The sequence below is a fragment of the Narcine bancroftii genome, chromosome 12, assembly GCF_036971445.1.
Source record: "Narcine bancroftii isolate sNarBan1 chromosome 12, sNarBan1.hap1, whole genome shotgun sequence".
Lineage (NCBI taxonomy): Eukaryota > Metazoa > Chordata > Chondrichthyes > Torpediniformes > Narcinidae > Narcine > Narcine bancroftii.
In genome coordinates, this window is record NC_091480.1 from 36,184,404 (window position 1) to 36,212,307 (window position 27,904).

Genomic DNA, 27,904 nt, shown 5'->3' on the forward strand with positions numbered 1-27,904 from the left:
TGTGTGCATTGTATGAGTGAAAATACAGTATCTACATAAAGAAAATATTGTTCCATCGTTATCAGATACTTTCATAGAGATGGATTTCATCTGGACTGTTTTTAATTTAGCAAATGCCAAACTAAGGTAGATAAAATGAAAGGCAAGATGTCTGCACACAAATATTCATTGATAGTCCTCCCATAATGCCATGCTTTGGAAGGGTTGAACTCAATCTTCCTCCATTGAGGTCAGAAATAAACTAGAGGTAGAGTTGGCAAGTCCAACAAACTTTATTAGTTTCATTTTGAAAACATTTAGTTCAAGCTCATGAAAACCACAGGTTTGACATTTGCAACATTTTAATCATTGGAAAAAAGAAGTTTTAAAATGTTATAAATCTATTAAGAGCTACAGCAATTTTTAGCAAAAATAATAATGAGCAAATAGTACACAGGATCATTCCTCTCTCTTAATAAAAAATGCTGTTTTAAAAACAGGCCTCACAAAACTACACTATTACTATGTGCTACAATTACCAGTTTTGTTACATATTAAGTAAAAATTGAAGCTGTATGGTACACCACAAATTGTTTGAAATGGTTAGAAAGGGCAATACAAGGCAAAAATACATCTTACCAATCAATGCCCCTACTGCTCGTGCAAGTTATTCATTTGTGGATATAGTTTTCTACAAATGGTAAAATTTCTATGAAAACACTCAAGGATTGTCTCACTAATACAACCGAGTAACTCTGGTTCACAATGTAACTAAATAGATTATGCAGGACTCTTTTCTTTTTACACACTTCAACATTTTCACCTGCCAGCATTCCTGATAATTTAAAGATACAATTCGATGACATTTTTTCATTTTCAGTTTCAATTGCAATGATTTATTTTTGTGAAAAATATTAAAAATTAATAACAGTATGCCCTACACTTTTTAAGTGTTCATTGTTAAGCATAAAGGAGCTTTGCTGCTTTAGATAAAGGCAGGGAGGGAGAGAATATAATCATCGTGAAGTGTGACTGTTTTTAGAACAATGTTTCAGGGTTGGTCTTAATAACCAATATCATGCAAATAGGGGGTAGAACAATTATTTTTAATCCAAATTGTTGTGGTAAAATGTTTTTGTCCTTCTAGCTGTACAGTATTTAATAATTTTAATATTAGAATTAATTTGCATTTTTTTTGCAAGAGCATGTCATTCAATAAAATCACATTCTTGCACACTCAGAATCAAATGCAAAACCAAAAATGTGCCTTTTGTTTCAACAATTTCAATCTTGCTATCAATTTATCTTGAGGCTTTCTGAAAATATCGTATTAACACAGTCAGTTGAAGTGAGAATTAATCTGAATAAATATCAGCTGCAGATTTTATAAATTTTTTATTTCACTAATTTCCAGTGACCCCGGTCATAGTAACATGTTAATTTCCAATAGATTTTTGGCAAAAATGCTGGCTGGAAATTCAATACTAGAGTCCACATGCTAGCAAGAGAATATGTTAAGTACTACATAAAGAGAATAGCACCACAGATTTAAACCTGTAGTGCTTTGTAAATTCACAGTACATATCTTACAATCACCACAAGATCCTGGTTGATGGTCACTTTTGCACCCAAGAGATTCTTGTCTTCACATTTTCTAGGTTGTATGGTTGATGTGTGCTTTCCAAGGTACAAAAACAAACTGTGAAAACCCACGTTACAGAATTAAAACGAGATTGTGCTTCTAAAGAGCGATTAGGAATCAGTTTATTTATGCAGCTGAATACAGCAATAGACCCTTGGGTTATCTTGCAGAAAATAAGTTGGTCTCAGCAACAATCCCTTGCTTGGTACTAATGGGAAGAAGTTCAAAAGATCTCAAATTAAATCCTGTCAGCTACACACAAGCATAGTCTGTAGTGAACAACTCAAGCACATAACTTCAAACTAAAATACAATTAGTATAATTAATGGTCAATGTGGTAAATTGATTTCCACTTCTATGGTGAAGGTTTTGTGGCTGATTGACTGTGGCTCAGATTTTTTTTTAAAAGCTCTGCGCTCAAGAAAGGAGACAGTTGGTAAAATATGCTTCTGAAAAGCTGAAACACACTGCCAATTATTTGAAACGATACTAGTTAGAGGTTCACTAAATAATTTATGCCTCATTGGATTACAGTTGACTGCAGGAAAATTACAGTAACAAAGATGGATCAGTGAAGAGTTGTACTTCAAGAATTTGGGGCAATGTACACTTTCCGGTTCAAAGCTTTAATCTCAGCATTTTGTGTTTTGCGGCTTTTTATTCACTGCGTATACTAAGCTCAGCACTAAGAGAATGCAAAAGTAACATTAAGAGAGTTAGCCATGAAGTATTTAAACATTGTTTAATAGTTTCCTAAATGCTTGAGAAACTCCAGGATTTGTGACTGACAGTACAAATTCAACAATTATTCCAAATTTGGTAAATCAGAGCATAATTCAGAAGATTCTCGGAAAAGAATCCAACATTGTGGTTTCCATATTTAGCGATTGTTCTTATTAATGCAGAATTGTAAATTCTGTAAATTCTGTAAAATGCGAGAATTAAACATGTAGGATAAATGGTAGGATTAGGATTAATTTACATGTGTATCTTTCACAAGAACAGGTTAAGTGTTGACTTGGATAAAAGGTTAGACGTTTGGAATGTTTCAGTCAGGTTTAAATGGTTATTGCTCAACTGCCAAGTAATACAAGGTAGAAAGTCTCAAACACAATTACATTTTCTCTTTAAAAAGACTCCCCAGAGATGAGAGATTGAGGTGTAAAACTTGAATACTTCCTTTTGACACCAAACAGAGTCCTTCAAACTCAAAGAAGGAATGATTCTTCCTGACGCCAATGACAAACTTGCCTCAAGTGATTTAATTATTAAACAGCACCATTGTTAAAATATCAGCAGACACACTGAACAGTGGGTTGGTTGTCACAACTGAAGCTTTTTAACGTTCCCTTCCTCTCCAAAAGTAAAACCCGGTAAAGAAAAGCTTAGAAGGATTTAATTTATTCAACACCAAGGGTATGACTCCATTCTTAAGATCGTATCACTTTAAGTCTTGTAATGTTTCATATGCATTTTCCAGTATTAATTTGTAACCTGCAAGAATGTTTTTTTTTAAACCCTCAAAATGGTAGATGCATTGATAAGTTTCCAGTCACGTACAACATGGACTCCATTAAATTTGCTAAATTCTGAACTAAATGTATAAAATTGCTTCTACAGGGTAAAACACAAAAATTAAAAATCTAATTTCAGAATAAGAAATTGCACCTTAAATAAAGTTAAAACAATAAATGTAGCAAAACCACAGGAACTGTGCTGTTATTACAACATACATACCTTTTTAAAAAAAAACCCAAGGCTAGAACGTTTTTATGTGCAACTTATTAAAACATTTGTCAAGCAATGTTAAAAACATGCATCTGTCAGGACGACATTTACAGATGAGGTTTGTCTGAGCTTTGTAAGCAATTCTTAATCAAGAAAAAAAAGTGTATTACCAGTGATAACTAGAATCAGATTAATCACATTGATTAGCTAAAATGGCTAACTTTCAAAGCAATTTTAGTACACTTTCCCATATTTACACAATATTTCTGTGGCAATATGCACCCTTGACACAGAAAGAACACCTCCGAAATGGTGAACTTATCAGTGGTTAAAAGTTATATTACAACCCTATAAAATTTAAAAGACCACGGGCTTCAATATCAGCTTGGTGGTGATCTCCCTACATTTTTATCTGCCTTTTAGGATTTCTGTGATACTTTTAAATCTAAAAAAAATTAACAGCATAAATGTAATCTGATATTTTGGCATCCATCTGTGAACTTTTCCAGATAAATACAAATGTTGCTTTGATCTGAACTATTGTTAACTGACGTACATACAATGGTTGGTGCACTTTACAATTGTTACAACACACAAAAAACAATTTTGTTCAGATGACTGCAGACTGGTGCACTATACAGCCTGGTATTCCTGTTGCAATCTAGAATTGAGAGACCCTTACACTGAAGTGAACTGGAATGACGTAAACTGTGATACTGGCATACGCAAGGTTGTGTCGGGTCTACCAATTTTAACCAAACACATCCTCTCTAAGCATTCATAACACAATCGATGTTGGTAAAATGTTTTCATTCCTTGAAATCAGCAATCCACCTTTTACTGTACAACTGATAGAATAGAGCTATTCTCAAGTTAGTAAAACTGTATTAATGGCATTGGACACATGAAATTTCCAGTTTTTCCTCTCGTCCTGTGGTCTTAGTGGACGCTGCTGGTTTCAGGCCTGTTTGTGGCGAGGTATTTGGCTCTCATGCTGTTTGAGTACTGTGTGGGGAAAAAAAAGAGGAGACGTGAATTTTAATAAGCTGCAAATTGATCCTCCTCAATTCCTCATCTCATGGTTTTGAGTACTCAGCTGTTACTCTACCCCTTCCCCCTCCATTTTGATGTGGAACAATGATATTCCAGTTCAACTAATGACACTTGTTGGGAATAATAGTGTCCTCTTAACCTTTTCAAATATAAACAGCCAGGAGGCATCATATAAAAGATGTTTATTTTAAATAGTTTGTGAAATAAAAGGCTTCCAGAGGACATATCCTTTCAAATAATGTCACCATATGCATTGAACTGGAAAGAAAGTATGAAATGCAAATGCAGTTAAAGTAAATAGGGGATCCTAAATGTCTAATCTGGTGAGGATAGAAAACGAACAGTCAGATCGACATTCCCGACAGAATAACCGCCAATATTCCTTGAAACTGTTTGAATTGTACATTTGCAATCACAGTCCACAAATTCCTCCAAATACACTGAAAATTCACAAAATCCTAAGTCCATATATGCTTTAGTTAGTCAGAAATCAAGGACATTGCAAACAGACAGTGGATTGTGTAAAGGGCTGGAGAAACATAATGTCTTATGAATTCAATGTCTCAAATGTTCACCTGTTTTCACACAGCACTGACTGAGGGGGTGTTTTATTACTTTCAATGCATTATAGCTGGGGACTCCAGAACTAACACACACAATGTCCAAAGTTGTACATGGTTGCATTATGGAAGCTGATTTTCCCTAAAGATTAAAATGCAGCAATGTGACAATGAGGGGAAAGCAAAATTTTGTTTGGCACTGCTCATCCCAAATAACTCCTATGGCATTGACTACAGGACCATGATTATAAAACCTTGAGTTGGGTCATCCAATGCAGAGATCTTCAGGCAGATCATCTCTGCCCTGGACCAATAGCACACCATAAGGAGTCTAACTCCCAGCAAATCACCATGGCCCAGGGCCTCTGCAAGTGAGGAAATGCACAAAAAAGGTAGACGGAACAACCAGAGAAACCCCCCACCCCCCTCCCAACACCTTTCAAATCTTTTAACTTTACAAATGTTTGTAAATTCCTTCATGCAATTTATATCAATATTAACAGTGAGCAGATAAAACACAACTTAGTTTAAATACTTTGAGTTACATTTAAACTAATTAAATAAAAGGCACTGCTTAACCTCGCACGTGTTCATGAACAGATTTCCCAGACCGAGGACTGTTAAATATGCAAAATTCATATTGCATTTGTGGGCTCTATTCGGAGTCGTCTACCTCAGCACTGATAACTAGGAGCCAGCATATTCCTCAGTAGAACGTTGACCTACATCTACTTAGCTATGGGCATAACGGATCTGGGCAGAAGGTCAGTCCACAATCTTGCAATGGTTTTAGAAAAAAGAGAAGTGGAAGAGAAGGCATTAGATTTAAAGAAACATGTTAAATCATTTTCTTAGCCCAGCAATTAGAAAACCATGCAAGATATTGAATCAGCCACCAAGAGAACTTCTTAGTTGATTATTACGTCAATGAATGTTTTCAAATGATCGCTTGAGCAGTGTGCCAAAGAAACTTTCACATTTTCAGCAAGAGAAATTCTTTAGTTTTCTCTGTACAAGAAATGAAATCTTGCCTCAACAAAACAATGAAAACCTAAAAGCAACCATATACAATAGATTGTGGACAGAGCAATTGTGGCACCTGTAAACATTCAAGTGAGTTGCTTCACTTCATTTATCTCAGTGGATTAAATATTACGACAACTGATTTTGCTTTCCTTTGAAAAACTTAACTGAAAAAGCAGACGAGGCTTATCTAAAGAATTTTACCAAGGTCCTTCAATAAAAAAAGTTACAAGAAAATAACCAATAACAGAAGTAAACTCTGCAAATGAGTTACAGAAAACACTCAATAAATGGGCAATAAGTAATTAGAAAATTCTGGTGTATATGATGAAGTACAAGTCATGCTCATAAAAATATATTTTGAGATTTCAAGCAAGTATGTACCATGAAGTTGTATTACTTTTGCAAAAGTTGGTTGAGTACTCGGTTCAGAAAAATTCCCGAGCATTTACACACTCACCATATTTTCTTTAAAAATTCAACAGCAGGATGTAGACATCAAGTTCAAGTTTATTATCATCTGGCCATATATATAGAATGCCTTCCATAATGTTTGGGACAAAGGCACTTTTTTCCTTTATTTGCCCCTGTGCTCCACAGTTTTAAATTTGTCCTCAAACAATTTGCATGTGATTAGAGTGCACGTCCCAGATATTATTCAAGGTTATTTGTATTCATTTTGGTTTGACCATGTAGAAATTAAAGCACTTTTTATACACAGTTCCCCCATTTCGGTGCTCTTAAACGAGAGAACTATGTACAAAAAGTGCTGTAATTTCTTCATGGACAAACCAAAATGTAAACAAATAACCTTGAATAATATCTGGAATGCGCACTCTAATCACATGCAAATTGTTTGAGGACAAGTTTAACACTGTGGAGCACAGGGGCAAATAAGGTTAAAAAAAAAAGTATCTGTCCCAAACAATACTGGGTGCACTGTTCAACTAGACAAAACCATGTTCATTTGGATCTGGAGGGATCAGCATTTTCCAACTCGCCCAGGGTGTCCTTGAGAAGATAGTGGTGAATCTTGCAATCAAAGCGCCTATAGGTGGCATTCAGTGAAAAGAATTCCAGTACATGGACCCAACAATAATAAAGGTCCAAGGCAAGATGGGAAGGGGTATTTACGGGTCGTGGCATTGCTATCAGTCAACACCACTTGAACCTGGGACTCGCCAGATTTGTCACTGCAGTGTATTTTGGAATGGAACACTGCAGCTATGTGCCACAGATGCTTTGCCTTGGATGGTGCCACTTGTTGAAATTGGATTCATCCAGTCAAGTATGGAGCATATGCCTTGTAATGATTGAAACTCTCTGGAGGAGTTCAGAGGTGGTTCATGTGGCAGAATGAAACATCAGATTTGTATCAAGCAGTTCAATAAAATCTTCTGTGTAATGGCAATCCTCAAAATTTTCATTATACTGGGGAGGATGAGAGGAAACATGAAAGTCTGCAGAAGCTGTGATTGTAGTAAAAACAGAGATCCTGGCTGAAATCAGCTGGCCTCACAATGTCCATAGAAGGTAGTGAATTTATTACCAATGTTGTTTCGGGACAGAGCCCTTCCTCAAGGTCCGAGTAAACAGAACTTAGGCGTCTGTATTAAAAGGCTGGAGAAAAAGGGGGAGGCGCACTGACCAACAGACAAAAGGTGTTAATTGAATATGATAAGAGGACAGGGGAGAGAGAAAAGTTAAGAATTAATTTTGCAAAAAAAAAAGCTCGGGAGTGGAAATGGCAACCGTAGATGCTTAAAACCATATCTGTAAAATCAACGGAGTAAAACTCCACAAATCCACTATTTGGGAATCCTAATGGTTAACATCTGGCTCACCCAATGGTGTTTCCTGTGTTTTTTTTTAAAAAAAAAACTCATCTGGACCCTCATTCCTTTGCTCCCTTCCAACTGCTTGGGTTCATTGGAATATTGCCGGGACATCCAGAAAAATAACATCGAGAAAACCTGCCAGTTCTGCACCAAAGTCAACAAGCATGCCAGATTGTCAAAATTAAAAAAAAAAGTGCTTCACAATAATCAATTGCAAAAAAACAGAAGCCAAAAATAAAATGGTGAACATTTACTCAGTAATATTAAGCATACAATGTCATTAATAGAAATGTGCTAAAGTAGACTATAGAATTGGCCAATATCAGCCTTTTACTACTGCTTTAAGGGTCATTTCTGATTGGGATAACGGTTAATGCAAAAATGATCGTTTGGCTTGTAGAAAACTGCAGGCAGTGGAAATAATTGTGACAGAGTACAGAGGTGTTTGGGAGATAAATTGGGAAAGGTTTGTTAAAGCAGGTCACACACAAACACTAAAACAGAATTTTTGCAGGAACTTTTGCAAGAGGACTGTTATTTGCAAAAGGAAACAAAGGTAACAACAGGCAGTAGCAGCTTTGTCTGGAAAACAGAACTTACTGTCTGGAAGATCATGTGATCTTTACAGGCAGAGAACAGAAAAAAAGTCTTTGCTCTCAGAGTTGGAGGGAGGGAGAAAGAGAGAGAGGAGAGACACAGACATCGGTTCCAGAGGGACAAGCTGGCAAACTTTGGAAGATGGCCTGGTGAAAGGAGAGGAATGGCTATCCGGTGTTTTCCTTGGAATAGGAGAAATAGAAAGGAACTCTGTGGTGACCTGAAAGAAAGAGGTTATCATCTGGAGAACCCTGAAAGGGGCCAGTTTCGTCAGCAAGACACTGGAAAATGGCAGCGAAGAGAGAAAGTCGAAAACAACGGGAAGAAGAGAAGATGAAAGAACGTCGGAAGAAGAAGGTGAAGGCCTTACCTGTCCGAGGAGGCCCGCCGCAGAGAGAGAAGCCCGCTCCCTAAGGTCAGTGGAAGTCCTGAGCTCGGGACTACAAAAATGGCTCACGGAGCCGAGTAAAAGTGCGCGACGCGCATGAAAAAAACACACTGACGGGAGGGGGGAACAGCTGCGGAATCGATCTCCGCAACTCCGCAGCTGAGAGTGACAGCTGCAACACAGCAACAGGAGCAAAACATAGAAAATAATGACAACAAGAAAGAAGAGAGCAAAAAGAAAAGGAAACAACAGATGGCCAACCCAGAGGAAGAAGAAGAAGAAGAACACAGAGAAATGGAAGAAGAGAAAGGCAGGACAATGGATATATCTTTTTTTAAAGAATATATGGAATCAGTGAAAGAATGGCAATTACAAGAATTTAATGAGATAAAAAGAAGAATTAAGAGTGCAGAAGAAAAAATGAATAAAATAGAAATGGTCATATCAGAGATAGGAAAAAGAGTGTATAATGTGGAAGAACGAGAAATAATCGTAGAAATGGAAGTAGAGGACTTAAAAGAGAAATTAGAAGAATCTAATAAAAAAGTTAAAGAGGCACATGAGCTGTTAGCTCAGAAGATAGATATAATGGAAAACTATAATAGAAGAAATAATATAAAGATAGTGGGCCTTAAGGAAGATGAAGAAGGCAAGAATATGAGAGAATTTATAAAAGATTAGATCCCCAGGGTCTTAGGAAGACCAGAATTACAGGAAGAAATGGAAATAGAGAGGGCACATAGAACATTAGCCCCGAAACCACAACCGCAGCAAAAACCAAGATCCATTTTAGTAAAATTCTTAAGATATACAACAAGAGAAAATATATTGGAGAAAGCAATGAAGAAAATAAGAGAAGACAAAAAGCCACTGGAATACAAAGGTCAAAACATTTTTTTCTATCCAGACATAAGTTTTGAACTCCTGAAGAAGAGGAAGGAGTTCAATACAGCAAAAACGATCCTATGGAAAAAAGGATATAAATTTATGTTAAAGTACCCAGCGGTACTTAAAATAGTTATTCCAGGGCAACAAAACAGACTATTCTCGGATCCAGAGGAAGCACGAAAATTTGCAGAACAACTACAAAACAAGCAGAGAGATGAAGACATGTAATGAGAGTAAAAATGACCACGAACTATAGGTATGAGTGCATATGGGGGTATATATATATAGATGTGTATGTGTGTATATATATATATATATATATATATATATGTATACATGAGTGTATCCGTATTTAGAGGAAAATATATAGAGTATAGATAAGAATTAATAAGGGAATGAAAGGGAATAGAGGAAATAAGGAGGGAATTAAAAGACTGACCTTTGTTATATATGAAAATTGAAATCTTTTCCGGGGGGGGGGCTGGGTGGGGAGGAGTTACGGTCACTGCAAAATCAGTTGACGCTTGCAAGTGAATTCGCAAATCCAAATGGAGAGGGGAGATGTGGTTGCCCGACAAGGGATAAAGGGCAACTCAGGAGGGGGAGGGGAGAATGGGGTTAAAGAAGTTTTAAATAGGAGAATAAGGAAAATGTTTGATGTTTTAGAAATGTTGTCTTATTAAGTGTTCAAAACAAGAAAGCAGAAATGGATAAGAAGGAAAGGTGATGATGAGGAAATGGAAAGGGAAGATAAACAAAGTATGAAATGGCTACGTTGAACTATATGACTTTAAATATTAACGGAATACATAACCAAATCAAAAGGAAGAAACTGCTAAATTTACTGAAAAAAGAAAAAATTGATATAGCATTTGTGCAAGAAACACATTTAACTGAAATGGAGCACAAGAAATTAAAGAGAGATTGGGTAGGACATGTAACAGCAGCGTCATATAATTCAAAAGCAAGAGGAGTAGCTATATTAATCAGTAAAAATGTACCAATTAAAATAGAAGAGGAAATAATAGATCCAGCAGGGAGATATGCAATGATAAAATGTCAGATATATTCGGACTTTTGGAATCTACTCAATGTATATTCACCTAACGAAGAAGATCAAAAGTTTATGCAAGATATTTTTATGAAGATAACAGATATGCAAGGGAACATATTAATAGGAGGGGACTTCAACCTTAATTTGGATTCAAATATGGATAAAACTGGGAAAAAAATTAACAGTAAGAACAAAGTAACCAAATTTATAATTAAATCGATGCAAGAAATGCAACTTTTGGATATATGGAGGAAACAACACCCAAAGGAAAAGGAATATTCATATTATTCGGTAGACATAAAACATACTCAAGAATAGACCTATTTCTGTTATCAGCTCGCATGCAAGATAGAGTAAGAAAAACAGAATATAAAGCTAGAATATTATCGGACCATTCACCCTTGATATTGACAATAGAGTTTGAGGACATCCCTCCAAGAATGTATAGATGGAGATTAAACTCCATGCTACTTAAAGGCAGGATTTTAGAGAATTCATTGAAAGACAAATTAAAATGTACTTTGAAATAAATACGGAATCAGTGAAAGATAAGTTTATACTATGGGATGCAATGAAAGCGTTCATCAGAGGGCAAATAATAAGTTATGTAACCAAGATGAAGAAGGACTACAATCAGGAAACAGAGCAGTTGGAAAGGGAAATAGTAAATATAGAAAAAGAATTAGCAATGAAGGAAGACACAACTAAAAGAAGAGAATTGGCAGATAAAAAAATAAAATATGAAACACTACAAACATACAAGGTGGAGAAGAACATAATGAAGACAAAACAGAAATATTATGAACTAGGGGAAAAAAACACACAAAATTCTAGCATGGCAGCTTAAGACAGAACAAGCTAAGAAAATGGTATTGGCAGGAAAAGTAAATAATGTTGTTCTTAAAGATGAGGGAAAACAGGGATTAAAAATTGGGAAATCCCTGAAATTCATATATTTTAATGCCAGGAGTATTGTAAAAAAGGTGGATGAGCTGAAGGTGTGGATTGATACTTGGAAGTATGATGTGGTAGCGATTAGTGAGACATGGTTGCAGGAGGGATGTGATTGGCAACTGAATATCCCTGGGTTTCGTTGTTTTAGGTGTGATAGAGTCGGAGGGGCAAGAGGAGGTGGGGTTGCATTGCTTGTCAGGGAAAATATTACAGCGGTGCCTAGGAAGGATAGATTAGAGGGCACATCCACGGAGGCTATTTGGGTGGAACTGAGGACTAGGAAAGGAGAGGTTACACTTGTAGGGGTGTATTATAGACCAACCGGAGGGGACCGAGACCTAGAGGAGCAAATCTGTAGGGAGATAGTAGATATTTGTGATAAGCACAGGGTTGTAATTATGGGAGATTTTAATTTTCCACATATAGATTGGGAAACACATTCTGTGAAAGGACTGGATGGGTTAGAGTTTGTGAAATGTGTGCAAGATAGTTTTTTACAACAATATGTAGAGGTGCCGACCAGAGAAGGAGCAGTGTTAGATCTACTGTTGGCAAATGGGATGGGTCAAGTGACGGAGGTTAGTGTTGGCGAGCACTTCGGGTCCAGTGATCATAATGCCATCAGCTTCAATGTCATTATGGAAAGAGAGAAATCAGGGCCAAGGATTGAGGTTTTTGATTGGGGAAAAGCTAGATTTGAGGAGATGCGAAAGGACTTGCAGGGTGTGCATTGGGACAATTTGTTTTATGGGCAGGATGTAGTAGAGAGATGGAAGTCTTTTAAAGATCAGATTTTGAGAGTGCAAAAGCTTTATGTTCCTGTTAGTTTAAAAGGAGGGGCAAAAGGTTTGAGAGAGCCGTGGTTTTCAAGGAATATTGGGAACTTGGTTCGAAGAAAAAGGGAGGCGTACATTAGATATAAGAAGCATGGAGTTAAGGAGATGTTTGAAAGATACATTGAATGTAAGAGGAATCTTAAGAGAGGAATTAGGAAAGCTAAAAGAAGGTACGAGAAAACTATGGCAAGCAGGGTGAAAACTAATCCAAAAGAGTTCTAGAAATATGTTAATGGTAAGAGGAAAGCTAGAGACAAAATTGGTCCCTTAGAAAATCAGAGTGGAAAACTGTGTGTGGAGCCTAGAGAAATGGGGGAGATATTGAACAGTTTCTTTTCTTCGGTATTCACTAAGGAGAAGGATATTGGGAGATGTGGGATAAAATAAGCAAATTGGGTAAATATGGGGAATATAGAGATTACAAAAGGTGTAGTTTTAAGGCTTTTGAAGAATATAAAGGTGGATAAGTCTCCGGGACCAGACGGGATCTTCCCCAGGACATTGAGAGAAGTGAAGGAGGAAATAGCAGAGGCTCTGGCGGTAATTTTCCAAATGTCATTAGATATGGGGATAGTGCCGGAGGATTGGCGCATTGGGCATTTGGTTCCGTTATTTAAAAAGGGTTCAAGGAGGAAGCCTGGCAACTATCGGCCTGTAAGTTTGACGTCTGTGGTAGGTAAATTAATGGAGAAAATTCTTAGAGATAGTACTTATAAACATCTGGATAGACAGGGTCTGATCAGGAGCACTCAACATGGATTTGTGGGAGGAATGTCATGTTTGACCAATCTGATTGAATTTTTTGAAGAGGTGACTAGGAATGTGGATGAGGGTAGCGCAGTGGATGTTGTCTATATGGACTTCAGTAAGGCCTTCGATAAGGTACCACATGGAAGGTTAGTTAGGAAGGTGCAGTCTTTAGGTATAAATTTTAAGATAGTCAAATGGATTGAACATTGGCTGAAAGGGAGAGGCCAGAGAGTGGTAGTGGAAAATTGTCTGTCAGGTTGGAGGCCGGTGACCAGTGGTGTGCCTCAAGGATCTGTATTGGGCCCATTGTTGTTCGTTATATACATTAATAATCTAGATGATGGGGTGGTGAATTGGATTAGTAAATATGCAGACGATACTAAGATAGGTGGAATAGTGGATAATGAAGAAGGTTTTCAAGGATTGCAGAGGGATTTGGGCTTCTTAGAAAAGTGGGCTGAAAAATGGCAGATGGAATTTAATGCTGATAAGTGTGAGGTGTTTCATTTTGGTAAGAAGAATCAGAATAGGACATATGTGGTAAATGGGAGAGCATTGAGGAATACAGAAGAGCAGAAAGATTTAGGAGTGACGGTACATCGTTCCCTGAAGGTAGAAACTCACGTGAATAGGGTGGTGAAGAAGGCTTTTAGTATGCTGGCCTTTATCAATCATTGCATGGAATATAGGAGTTGGGAGGTGATGTTGAGATTGTATAAGACGTTGGTGCGACCTAATTTGGAGTTCTGTGTGCAGTTCTGGTTGCCTTAATTATAGGAAGGATATAAACAGAGTGGAGAGAGTGCAGAGAAGGTTTACCAGAATGTTGCCTGGGTTTAAGCATCTGGAGTATGGGGAGAGATTGGACAGATTGGGTCTTTATTCTTTGGAGAGGGGATTTGATAGAAGTATTTAAGATTATGAAAGGGATAGACAGAATGGATGTGGATAGACTATTTCCGTTAAGAGGAGGAAAGATTAAAACAAGAGGACATGAGTTAAGAATTAAGGGGCAGAGGTTTAGAGGTAACATGAGGGGGAACTTCTTTACTCAGAGAGTGTAGCCGTGTGGAATGATCTTCCGGGAGAAATAGTGGCGGCGGAGTCAATTGTATTATTTAAGAAAAGGTTGGACAGGTCTATGGATGAGAAGAAGATGGAGGGTTATGGGCATTGTGCAGGGAGGTGGGACTAGAGAGGGATGTTTGGTTCGGTGCGGACTAGAAGGGCCTAATGGCCTGTTTCCGTGCTGTAATTGTTATGTTATGTTATGTATATGTTATGTTATCAAGGAAAAAAGACAAACAAATCACATATAATCCAACGGAGATTAATGAAAACTTTTGAGAATTCTATGAACAATTATACCAAACTGAAAACGAAGGGAAAGAAGGCAAAGTAGATGAATTTTTAACTAAAATTGAACTACCAAAATTACAAATAGAGGAACAAAATAAATTAACAGAACCATTTGAAATAGTAGAAATACAAGAGATAATAAAAAAAACTACCAAATAATAAAACACCAGGAGAAGATGGATTCCCAATAGAATTCTATAAAACATTTAAAGATTTATTAATTCCTCCCCTCCTGGAAGTAATCAACCAGATTGACAAAACACAAAGCTTACCAGATTCATGTAAAACAGCAATAATTACAGTAATACCAAAGCAAGGGAAAGATCCAATCGCACCAGTGTCATATAGACCAATATCATTACTTAACACAGATTATAAGATAATATCTTAACTATTAGCAAACAGATTAGCAGATTATGTACCTAAAATGGTAAATCTAGACCAAACTGGATTTATTAAAAAAAGACGGACAACAGACAATATTTGTAAATTTATTAACTTAATTCATGCAATAGAAGGGAGTAAAGCGCCAACAGTAGCAGTTGCTTTAGACGCAGAGAAGGCCTTTGACAGAGTAGAATGGAATTATTTATTCAAAGTATTGCAAAAATTCAGTTTACCAGAGAAGTATATTAATTGGATTAAAGCATTATATAAGGGGCCATTGGTGAAAGTGACAGTAAATGGATATATAATCAAAGCAATTTAATTTAAGCAGATCAACAAGGCAGGGATGCCTGCTATCACCCTTATTGTTCGCGTTAGCTATAGAACCACTAGCAGAATTGATAAGAACAGAAAATAATATAAAAGGGATAAAAATAAAAGACAAGGAATATAAAATCAGTTTATTTGTGGATGATGTTATAGTATATTTAACAGAACCAGAACTATCAATAAAAGAATTATATAAGAAATTGAAGGAATATGGAGAAGTGTCGGGTTACAAGATTAACGTAAATAAAAGTGAAGCAATGGCAATGAATAATACGGATTTCTCAAAATTTAAGAAGGAATCACCATTCAGATGGCAAATGCAAGCAATAAGATACCTAGGTATACAAATAAATAAAAATCTCGGCCATCTATATAAACTCAATTATTATCCACTAATGAAAAAATTACAGGGTGATTTAGAGCATTGGAAAGATTTACCACTAACACTACTAGGAAGGATAAACTGTATTAAAATGAACATTTTCCCAAGGATACTATACCTATTTCAGGCATTGCCAATACACTTGACGGAGAAATTCTTCAAGGAGTTAAAGAAAATAATAAGGAAATTTTTATGGAAAGGGGGGGAAAACCGAGGATAGCACTAGATAAATTAACAGAATGGTATAAACAAGGAGGCTTACAACTGCCAAATTTTAAAAATTATTATAGAGCCGCACAATTAAGATACCTATCAGATTTTTATCAAACAAGGGAAAAAGCCAGATTGGACTAGATTAGAACTAGATAAAATAGGGGAAAAGATACCTGAACATATATTATATAAATGGGATGAAAAATTGGTGCAACACAGGAGTTCTCCAGTATTACACCATCTGCTCAATATTTGGAAGAAGATTCATGTAGAAAGGAATAAAACAAATTACCAATTACCAAAACTAATACTGACGCAAAATCAGTTAATCCCTTTCACAATAGATAACCTTTCCTTTAGAGAATGGGAGAAAAAAGGGATCAAAAGAATAGAAAATTGTTTTTCAGGAAATAGATTATTATCCTTTGAACAAATGAAGGATAAATATAATATAACTCAAGATACAGTGTTGGCATATTACCAACTGAGATCCTACTTGAAGGACAAATTAGGAAGCAGTCTGAGGTTACCAGAGGGAAGTAATTTTGACTATGTGATTACAGATACAATGATAATCAAAAAATTTATAACAAATATGTATATTAAACTGCAAGAAAAGGAGAATGAGGAAACAAATGGTAAAACTAAACAAAAATGGGAACAAGATTTAAATATAAAGATAAAGAAGGAAACATGGGAGAAGTTATGCTCTGGAACTATGAGAAATACAATAAACACGAGGTTACATATGATACAATATAACTGGATACACAGGCTATACATTACACCTCAAAAGTTAAATAAATGGGACCCAACAGTATCTGACAGATGTTTTTATTTTAAAAAAGAAATGGTAACAACAATTCATGCAATCTGGACATGTGAGAAAGTAGAAAAATTTTGGGAAGATCTAAACCAGATATTAAATAAAATTACAGAAAACAATATACCAAAAAACCCAGAGATCTTCCTCCTAAGTAACATAAAAAAACAAAGAATTTGGACTTGATTTAGATGGTGCATAAAAAAGATTTGTTAAGATAGCTCTAGCTGTAGCAAAAAAATGTATTATGTCAACCTGGAAATTAGAAGATAATTTGAAAATACAACAATGGTATATAGAAATGAATAAATGTATTCCATTAGAAAAAGTAACATATAATTTAAGAAATAATATTGAAATATTTGAACAAATATGGGAGCCATACATGAAACATAATAGAGAAAACCTACTGGGGACATCTACCACCTAAAATAACAAAAGAAGAAGGAAATTTTTATTGAATGACAACATTGTTTGACTGGTTTAATGTATCTTAGATTTTGTACTTTAAATGAATGGGGGGGGAGGTAGGGAGGGTGGGATGGGAGGAGGGGGGGGGGATAAAATGACATTGTATATATTTGAAAAGGAAAATGTATGTATCTTGGTCAATGTGGTTTATGGTGTGAAATATAAAATTTTTTTAAAAAAAAGCAAGACACTGGAGTGGCTGATTAAAAAGGATCAGTTGTTGATTTCCTGGAACAAAAACTCTCTCTCTGAAAACCAACAAGAACACTTCTGAGTGGTAGCCATTTGCCTGTAAAGTACCAAAGCCTGGTGAACTTTATTAATATGAACTTCCGTGCACAGTAAAAGCATTGCCTGCAACCAGTGAGATTGGACTGTGAACCAAAGAACTTTGCTGAACTTACACACACGTGCGCTTAGGATTAGAAAGGGGTTAAGTAGGTTAAGTGCGTCAATAGAGATAAGTTAAAGCTTGATTCTACTGTGGTGGCACACCACTAGGCAGGCGAACTGGCCCTGCTTGTAATCCATGCGGCGGGGCAGCCAGCCAAAATGGCGCCATTGAGGGTTTCCCCTTCTTCTCAGTTCAGGGCTCAGAACCCCGTGCTGAGGGACCACGTGACGCCTGGGTGATATCAGCACCCCCCAATGCAGTTCTCAGTCAGGTCCGGGCTGGGAGTATAAGTGCAGCCCAGCAGCCTGCAATATATCAGTTCTGTTCACAGAGCTTAACCCATCTGGCTGTGTGTTCTTTCAGTAGTCATGTAGCTGCTACTACAATTGGTGACCCCGACTGGTTCAAACGTCTTTGAACCCATCATGAATGAACCTGGGATCAAAGCTATAGCCATCAAGCTGCCTGACTTCTGGGTTCAGGATCCAGATACCTGGTTCGGCCATGCGGAGGCTCAGTTTCACCTCCGTCAAATTTCATCCAACACATCTAAATTCTACCATGTGGTCGCTGTCCTGGACCAGGCCACTGCCAAACGTGTGCTGAAGACAAATACGAGACCATCGAGCAAGTGGTCACCGGATCCCTCGGACTATCCAGGCGCCAGCGTGCCACTCAAATGCTGCACATCAATGCCTTGGGGGACAGGTCCCCAATGGAGCTGATGGACGAGATGCTCGCGCTCATGGATGAGCACACCAACTGCCCACTCTTCAAGCGCATTTTCCTTGACCATCTGCCAGAGGACATCTGGCCGTGACTAGTCCAAGAGAGCTTTACCGACCCAAGGAAGGTCGCTCAGAAGGCACAAGAGCTATGGCTCGAGCGATTCCAGCAGGTCACGAGGCATGGGCATGATTAGGGCAAGCCCACCCCTAGTGCTGCGCTAGAGCATCCAGTCCCTGCATGGGCCACCAAGAGCATAACGATGGGCACGGCATCCACTCAAGGCCTCTGCTTCTACCACCATCGCTGGGGAGCCAAGGCTCGGAAGTATCGTCAGCCCTGCTCGTTCCAGGTAAACAACCAGGCCGGCCGCTGTTAATGGCTGCGGCAGCTGGCCAAAGACACAGCCTCCTCTACCTGCAGGACTCAGTCACCAGCCAGTGGATCCTCGTCGACACTGGGACCCAGATCAGCGTCATCCCAGCCATGGCCATCGAGTCCAGGATCTGGCCTCGAGGACCTCCCCTGCATGCAGCAAATGTAACAGAGATCCGAACGTATGGAGACAAGACAGTCCACAGTCCACTCCCAGATCGGCCGATTCTCGTGGAGGTTCACCGTCTTGTCCGACCGGCATCCTGGGCGCTGACTTCCTCCTCACCCACGGGCTTCTGGTGGACATTTGGGGTAGGTGCCTGGTGGACGCCCATATTTTCCATGCCTCGCCATGCCATGGGACGTTCCACCACATCCCCTCCCAGGGCCCACCGGTTCACCCCAAGGCATGTCGGCTCTCGCCTGACAAGCTCCAGGTGGCGAAGGAGGAGTTTTTGCACCTGTTGGAGCTGGGGATAATTCGGCGGTTCGACAGCCCGTGGGCCTCACCGCTCCACCTCATCCCAAAAGCCTCCGGCGGCTGGCACCCCTGCGGAGACTATCAATGCTCAACGAGGCGACAGTTCCTGACTCTTACCCCTTCCCACACATCCAGGACTTTACAGCCAACCTGCATGGAACGAGGGTTTTCTCCAAGATTGACCTGGTGCATGGGTATCACCAAATCCTGGTGCACCCTGAGGACATACACAAGATGGCCATCATCACCCTCTTCGGCTCGTTCGAATTCCTTTCCATGCTGTTCGGGCTCAAGAATGCTACTCAGACCTTCCAGGGCCTCATGGACTCACTGGACAGGGACCTGAATTTCGTCTTCATTTACTTAGACGACATCCTCGTTGCCAGCAGGGATCGGGCACAACACAAGGCCCACCTGTGCACCCTCTTCTCCTGGCTGGCCGACTTCGGCCTCACCATCAACCCAGCCAAGTGCCAATTTGGGAAAGAGTCCATGCAGTTCCTGGGCTATACCATCACGGTCGAGGGAGCCAAGCCCGCTGCTACGAAGGTCGCCGCTATCAAGGAGTTCCCACGTCCGGACAATCTCAAGGGGCTGCAGGTGTTCACAGGTATGGTCAACTTCTACAACCAATTCATCCCGGGAGCGGTGCTCATCATGCAGCCGCTATTCGCCCTCATCGCAGCCAAGCACACAACGCTCACCTGGACTTACAGTGCATTTGAGGCCAACAAGGACACCCTCACGAAGGCCGCCATGCTCACCCACCCGCACACCAACCTGCATATGCCGCTCTCTGTCAATGCCTCTGCCACAGCCGTCGGCGCCGTCCTGGAGCAGCAGGTGAACGGACAATGGAAGCCGCTGGCATTCTTCAGCCGACTTCTCCGCCCACCAGAGCGCAAGTATAGCGCTTTTGACCATGAGTTACTGGGCATGTACCTGGCAGTGTGGCATTTCCACTATTTCTTGGAGGGGAGGACTTTTACCATCTTCACTGACCACAAACCCCTCGCCCAGGCACTCGCGATGGTGAAGGACCCCTGGTCGGCCCGCCAGCAGTGTCACCTCTCCTTCGTGTCGGAGCTTACCACCGACATTTGGCACAAGGCGGGGAAGGACAACGTGGTCGTCGATACACTCTCGCGACCAGCCATCTACGCGCTGATGCCCAGCTTCAACTTCAACCAGCTCTCACAGGGCCAAAAGTCTGACTAGGAGATGCGAGCCTTCAAGACTGCCATCACGGGCCTGCGATTCCGAGACCTCCCGACTCCGAGCGGCGGAAGCACCGTCCTGTGCGATGTCTCCATGGGCACCCCACGGCCAGAGGTTCCCCACCAGTGGCACAGGCAAGTCTTCCACCACATCCATGTCCTTTCACACCCGTCCATCAGGTCCACGGTCCGGATGGTGGCAGAGTGGATGTCTAGCACGGGCTACGGGAACAGATTGCGGGCTGGGCCTGAACATGCACCCATTGCCATATGTCCAAGATATACAGGCACACCCGTGCAAGAGTTCAAGCATGTCCAGGAACGGTTCAGCCACGTTCACGTGGACATAGTCGGGTCCTTACCCATTTCCCGGGGCAACCGTTACTTGTTCACGGTGGTGGACCACACCACTCGTTTGCCTGAGGCAATCCTGATGCCAGACGCCTCCACGGACTCCTGCTCCCGAGCACTGTTGCACAGTTGGGTCGTCCGGTTTGGCGTTCCAAATCACCTCACCAGCGATCGGGGTGCCCAGTTCACCTCCACGCTCTGGGGACAGCTCGTCAACAGGTTGGGGATCGAACTACACCGCACCATGGCACATCACCCACAGGACAATGGGTTGGTCGAGCGCCTCCACCGCCACCTTAAGTCGGCACTAATGGCCTGCCTCACCAGTCCCAACTGGGTGGACGAACTGCCTTGGGTGCTCCTGGGCATCTGCTCCAAGCCCAAGTAGGATCTGCAGGCATCATCAGCTGAGCTGGTCTACAACGCACCACTGGCACTTCCTGGTGAGTTCATCAACGTGCTTCACAACCCCCAGTGGTTGCCACACAAGCTGCTTCCCCACCTCCAGGCCTGCTTGGAGTCCTTCGCACTCCTACCGCCGCCCAGACACGGCATACAACCATCTCACGTCCCCAGCGAGCTGCTTTCCGCAGAGTACGTTTTTATTCGGCGGGGCCTGCCTGCGGCACCTCTGCAGAGACCTTACGAGGGGTCGTACAAGGTTGTCCAGCGTTCACAGTCTACGTTCATGCTGGGCATCAGCGGCAGGCGGGAAATGTTTACTGTGGACAGGTTGAAGCCAGCGCACCTCGACCCCACTGAACCAGTGATTGTGGTCCAGCTGAAAAGTACATTGGCACCGGTTCTGGGGGGGGGGGGGGGGGGGCGGGGGGCTGTGTGGCGGCACACCACTAGGCAGGCGAACCGGCCCCAATTGTATTCCACGCGGCGGGGCAGCCGGCCAAAATAGTGCTGTCGGGGGTTTCCCCTACTTCTCAGCACAGGGCTCAGAAGTCCGCGCTGGGACTTATTGCGCCTGCAATAAATGAGTTCTGCTCACTGAGCTCAACCCATCTGGTTGTGTGTTCTTTCAGTAGTAGTGTAGCTGCCGCTACACTATTTTCATGTTCAAAGATAATTAAAAGCAACTTTTGCTTAAGTTGTAGTGGCAGCTACACTGAGCCTGAAAGAACACACACAACCAGACAGGTTGAGCTCAGTGAGCAGACTAGTTTATTGTAGGCTGCTGGGCTGTACTTATACTCTTAGCCCGGACCTGGCTGAGAACCGCGCTGGAGGGTGCTGACGTCACCCGGGCATCACGTGGTCTCCCAGCACATGCTTCTGAGTCCCACGCTGGGAGGAAGGGAACACCCTGGACGGCGCCATTTCGGCCAGCTGCCCCGTCGCGTGGCTTACCTGCCTAGTGGTGAGCCGCCACACAGCCCCCCCCCCCCCCCCCAGAAACAGCGCCAATGTCCTTTTTCACCGGGCGGCCTTGCATCTGGGTTCCAAGTGAGTGTTTTGTGCTTGGCTGCGATGCGGGCGAATAGCAGCTGCATGATGCGCACAGCTCCTGGAATGAAGCGGTTGTAAAAGTTGACCATACCCGTGATCTCCTGCAGTCCTTTGAGGCTGGTCGGGTGTGGGAACTCCCTGATAGCAACGACCTTTGCAGCAGTGAGCGTGGCTCATTTGGCCGTGATGGAATGGCCCAGGAACTGCATGGCCTCTTTCCCGAACTGGCACTTGGCCGGGTTGATGGTAAGGCCAGCCAGGAGAAAAGGGCTCGTAGGTGGGGCTTGTGTTGTGCCTGATCCTTGCTGGCGACGAGAATGTCATGCAAATAAATAAAGACGAAATCCAAGTCCCTGCCCACAGAGTCCATGAGGCACTGGAAGGTCTGAGTGGCATTCTTGAGCACGAACGGCATGCGCAGGAATTCAAACAAGCCAAAGTGAGTGCACCGGGATCTGGTGATATCCACGCACCAGGTCAACCTTGGAGAAATCCTCGCACCGTGCAAGTTGGCTGTAAAGTCTTGGATGTGAGGGATGGGGTAACAGTCAGAAGCTGTTGCCTTGTTGAGCCATCGATAGTCTCCGCAGAGACGCCAGCCACAGGAGGCTTTCGGGACCAGGTGGAGAGGCGAGGCCCATGGGCTGTCAGGCCACTGAATAATCCCCAGTTCCAACGGGTACGAAAACCTCCTTTGCCACCTGGAGCTTGTCAGGCGAGAGCCGGTGTGCCTTGGCCTGAACTGGTGGGCCCTGTGTGGGGATGTGGTGGAATACCCCATGGCGCGGCGAGGCAGTGAAGAACTGTGGCTTGAGGAGTGTTGGGAACTCATCTCTGGGCATGCTGATTGTGGCCATTTGTGGTTGCTCTGAGCAGGAGGCGTCGAGGTGAATGGCCTGGAAGGTATGGGCATCCACCAGAGGCCTACCTCGAATGTCCACCAGAAGCCTGTGTGCGAGGTGGAAGTCTGCACCCAGGATGGCAGTCGGGAGGGACAAGACGGTGAACCTCCACGCGAAAACCCATTGACTGATCTGGAAGTGGACTGTCTTGTCTCCATACGTCCGGATTTCTGTTGCGTTGGTCACACGGAGGGGAGGTCCATGAGGCCGGATCCTGGACTCAATGACCATGGCCGGGATGACGCCGATCTGGGTCCCAGTGTCAATGAGGAATCGCCGACTGCTGACCGAGGCTATGTCCTTGGCCAGCTGCCACAACCCCATCAACAGCGACCGGCCTGGTAATTTTCCTGGAATGAGCAGGGCTGACAACACTTGCGAGCCTTGGTTCCCCAGCGACGGTGGTAGAAGCAGATGCCTGAGTGGATGCTATGGCCTTTGTTATGCTCTTGGTGGCCCCTGCAGGGGCCGGATGTTTTTCCGCAGTGCTAGGGGCGGGCTTGGCGTGGTCGTGCCCATGCCTCGTGACCTGCTGGACCACTGAGCCCTCTGGGAATCGTGAGAGCCATGGTTCTTGGGCCTTCTGGGTGACCTTCCTTGGGTCGGTGAAGCTCTCCTGGATCAGCAGCGAACTGATGACCCGGGGCATATGGTCAAGGAAGATGCGCTCGAAGAGTGGGCAGTTGGTGTGCTCACCCATGAGCGCGAGCATCTCATCCATCACCTTCATCGGGGACCTGTCCCCCAGGGCGTCGAGGTGCAGCATCCGAGCTGCACGCTGGTGTCTGGATTGTCCGAGGAATCCGGAAGGCACTCGCTTGATGGTCTTGTATTTGTCTTCGGCGGGTGGGTGCTGAACGAGGTGCAGCACGTGTCTGGCGGTGACCTGGTCCAGAGCAGCGACCACATGGTAGAATTTGGTCATGTCGGACAAAATCTGGCAGAGGTGAAACTGGGCCTCTGCATGGCTGAACCTGGTCTCCGGCTTCTGAACCCAGAATTCATGCAGTTTCACGGCTAAAGCTTTGACCCCAGGCTCGCTCATGATGGGTTCAAAGACGTTTGAACCAGTTGTGGTTACCAATTGTAGTGGCAGCTACACTGCTCCTACAATAACACACCCAACCAGACGGGTTGAGCTCAGTGAGCAGACTAGTTTATTTCAGGCTGCTGGGCTGTACTTATATTCCCAGCCCGGACCTGGCTGAGAACCGCGTTGAAGTCACCCAGGTGTCACGTGGTCCCCCAACTCGGGTTTCTGAGCCCCGTGCTGGGAGGAAGGGAACACCCCCGACGGCGCCATTTTGGCCAGCTGCCCCGCCGTGTGGCTTACAAGTGGGGCCGGTTGGCCTGCCTAGTGGTGATCTGCCACAAAGTAAACCTTTGTTGTGGTGCTTATCTATTGCTGCTGGGTTTTGGGTTCCTCTGGACTCGTAACATAATGAATAACCATTTGACTTGGTTCAGAATAGTTTAGTAACCAAGCTAAGAGATAGTAAAGACTGTGCTCAATGTTAATTTTGCCCAAGATTAAAGAATTAAAAGAGGCAGTGTGTTTTAAATGGAGCAATCTGACAGAATACTTAGGAAGAAAATCTTTGCTATTCAGTGACTATAAATAAAGTACTTGGTTACAAGAAGGATCATTTGCATTAACATTGCATGTTAAATAATCTCAGTGTATCCCAAAGCACTTTATTGGCAATTAAGTACTGCTGGAACTTCTGTAAATGCAGCAGCCAATATGCGCACATGAAGAGCAAAGAAGTAAACAAGGGTTTAGTGATGTGGTTTAAGAGATTAATTCTTACTAAATGACTGTTAGGACACAGTGTTCTTCATGCAACATACCACAAGACATTTTAAGTGAACCCAAAACACAAATCAAAATTGAAATACTACAATGCTGTCACTATACTGAGATAATGATAGTTAATTAATCATGAATCAGAATACAGAGGACATTCAGCCCACAATATTTGGACAGGCTTTCTGCAAGTTACCTAAATAATCAAACTCTCCCACTCAGTTCCCATATTTTTTCATTTGCTTATTCAATTCACTTTTGAAAGTCATCAATAGATCTTCCCCTCCTCCCCATTTTCAAACAGGGCCTATATACAATTTTTAAAAAGGATTTTGGTAAGCATCTAAAATCTTTATCCCTTGTTCCTTCAACTTTCTGTGACCGGATACAGATCCTCTCATTTATTGTTTTGATCCTTTCAGAGTTTGAATGTATATTTTTTAATAAATTCCTTCAGCAACTGTTCCAAACATATTCCCAGCTTCTCTAACATTTCTGCAGAACATAAACCTTGCCCACATGGCACAATATTTTGTAACCTGAAAACTACAGAATCACAAAAATGCTCAAAAAAACCCCAATCGTTAATTCACTGACATGCAGAGAGGGAGTGATGCTATATTTAAGTTGGACCAAGACCCTGCAAACATAGCGGTTTAGCATCGATGCACAATCATTTCAGTTCAGCTCAATAATGCAGCTGGGCCAGCATCAGAGGAGATGGCAAATTACAAAACTAGTCACATCCCTTCTACTGAACCTCATTGTGGCCTTCTCTACATTGGATAGGCTGGACGCAGACTGGGAGAGTGCTTGGCTAAGGACCTTCACTTTGTCCGCATCAAAATGACAGAGACCTCCCAGTGCCCACTCTTTTAATGCTGCACCTTATTCCTGCGCTGACATGTCTGTCCACTGCCTCGTGCACTATCCAGCCAAAGCCACCCATAAATTGGAGGAGCCACGCCTAATATTCCGTCTGGGCTCTCTCCGACCAGATGGCATTGACATTGACTTCTCCGGTTTCTGCTAGACCACTCCCTGTTCTTCCTCTCTTCCCCATCCCTCTGTCTTCATTCCTCCAGCTCTCCACCCCCTTCACTCTCCATTCACAGAACCATCTCCCCTCCCCTTGTTTGCTGGTGAGTCCTCCCTCCATTATCCACCTACCACCTCCTGCCTGTGGGCCTGTGCTCCTTTCCCCTGCCCCTCTCCTCCACCATTTTGTTCAGGCACCTGTCTACATTTTGCTCATACTTTGAAGAAAGGCTCAAGCCAGAAACGTTGGTTAAGTATCTTTAGGTTTGCCATAAGGGTAGAATGGTTGGCGTAGCAGTTAGCACAATGCTTTTGCAACACCAGCAACCAGGACCTGGGTTCGAATCCCACACTGTCTGTAAGGAGTTGGTACATTTTCCCCATGTCTCTATGGGTTTTCCCCAGGGACTCTGGTTTCCACCCACCGTTTGAAATGTACCGGGGGGTGTAGGTTAATTGGGTGTCAATTGAACGCCATGGACTCGTGGGCCGAAATGGCCTGTTACTGTGTTGCATGTCTAAATTTTTAAAAATCAATTTTAAAAAAATTAAATATGAAGGACACTGTTTGACCTGCTGAGCTACTCCAGTATTTTGTGTTTTTATTCCATTCTGGTATAAGCGTCTTACAAAAAAAAATTACTTTTAGTCGCCCACAATGTTCAAGTACACATTACTTGCCAATTAAATATGCTGGAAGAATGTATCTAACCACCATCCCAATGCAATGATTATTATTAATAACAAAAATCTCTTGCACACAGAACAAACAATTGTTCCATATCATGAACTAGGAGATTTTCAAAATATATATGTTTTAAAATCTTCCTTTGCTCTCTCTTTTATTTGCAATTTAATTTCATGAACAGTTTTTTTTAATAAAAGACCTGTTTGGCTGCAGCAAAGTAAGAGTTTTGGTGTACATGTACATTCCCTAATGCTAGGGCAGACTGACTAATCAGCTAGCAATGGTACTTGGCCTGAGGCCATTACGAGAGCTGGTCAAAGAGAAGATGCTCGAAGTATTGTCGAGGTTGAATTCTGCCCCATATGACTGAATGCTCCCCGCCGGACTCTTGAGTCCAGTGACAAAAATAGTGACTCCCTGGAGAGGGTGCAAATACACTTCACATCCAGTCCTCAGATTTGCATCACAAAAGACTAGTATAGACAGAACAAACAGACCTTCAGAGCAATTCTCTAGGATTGCCAGAATTGTTCAATAGACCACGACATTTCACTTGCTTTACTTAAAATTACCTGCTTCTACCTCCTCAATACTCAAAATAACAAATCAATTTCAATCACTTTCACATCCTATGTTCCTCCTGAAGGAAAGTCAACAATTATTTAACAACAATTTTTTTTTCCCTTCATGGATTCTACCCCTCTTTGGCTCATGTTCAGTAGGTCAATGGACATTTTAAAAAGTACATAGTGCCTTAACTACTAAATGTCGGACTGCCTTTCCTTAAAAATCCCAATGCTATCTTTTGCTTGGCTTCGCGGACGAAGATTTTTTTTTGCTATCACAGCAACAACAAATCACATTAGTCACCACGGCAATGCACAAAACATGTCCACTCCATTGTGATGTTCCAAATGAGACTCTCAAGTTACTGCTCAAATGCAATATTTACACAAAAGAAAACAACTTACTATGAGGAAAGAAGGCAATTGATGCAGAAACACATTCATTTTCTATTAGAGACACTAATGCGCACAGCACAGCATTCATAAATTATAAGTCATATGTTAATGACAAAATGAACCCTTTAACGGGTTAGTAGTAGTTGTAGCATCATTTTAAAACAACAGCAAAAAAAAAATTTCTGCATATCCAAATATTTTATTTTTACAAATCACACTTAGAAAAACGAGGAAATAATATTTTATAGCA

The 27,904-nt window shown here is 41.8% G+C and overlaps 1 protein-coding gene across 1 annotated transcript in view; it reads right to left on the minus strand.

Annotated features, from left to right (window-relative positions):
- Positions 1 to 253: 253 nt before the first annotated feature.
- LOC138746598 (protein tweety homolog 3-like) overlaps positions 254 to 27,904 on the minus strand; it is a 122,760-nt gene continuing 95,109 nt past the window's right edge. The window contains exon 14 of the mRNA XM_069904889.1: positions 254 to 4,354. Coding sequence (XP_069760990.1) covers positions 4,289 to 4,354 — 66 coding nt within the window. The 3' untranslated portion in view covers positions 254 to 4,288. The remainder of the gene's footprint in view (positions 4,355 to 27,904) is intronic.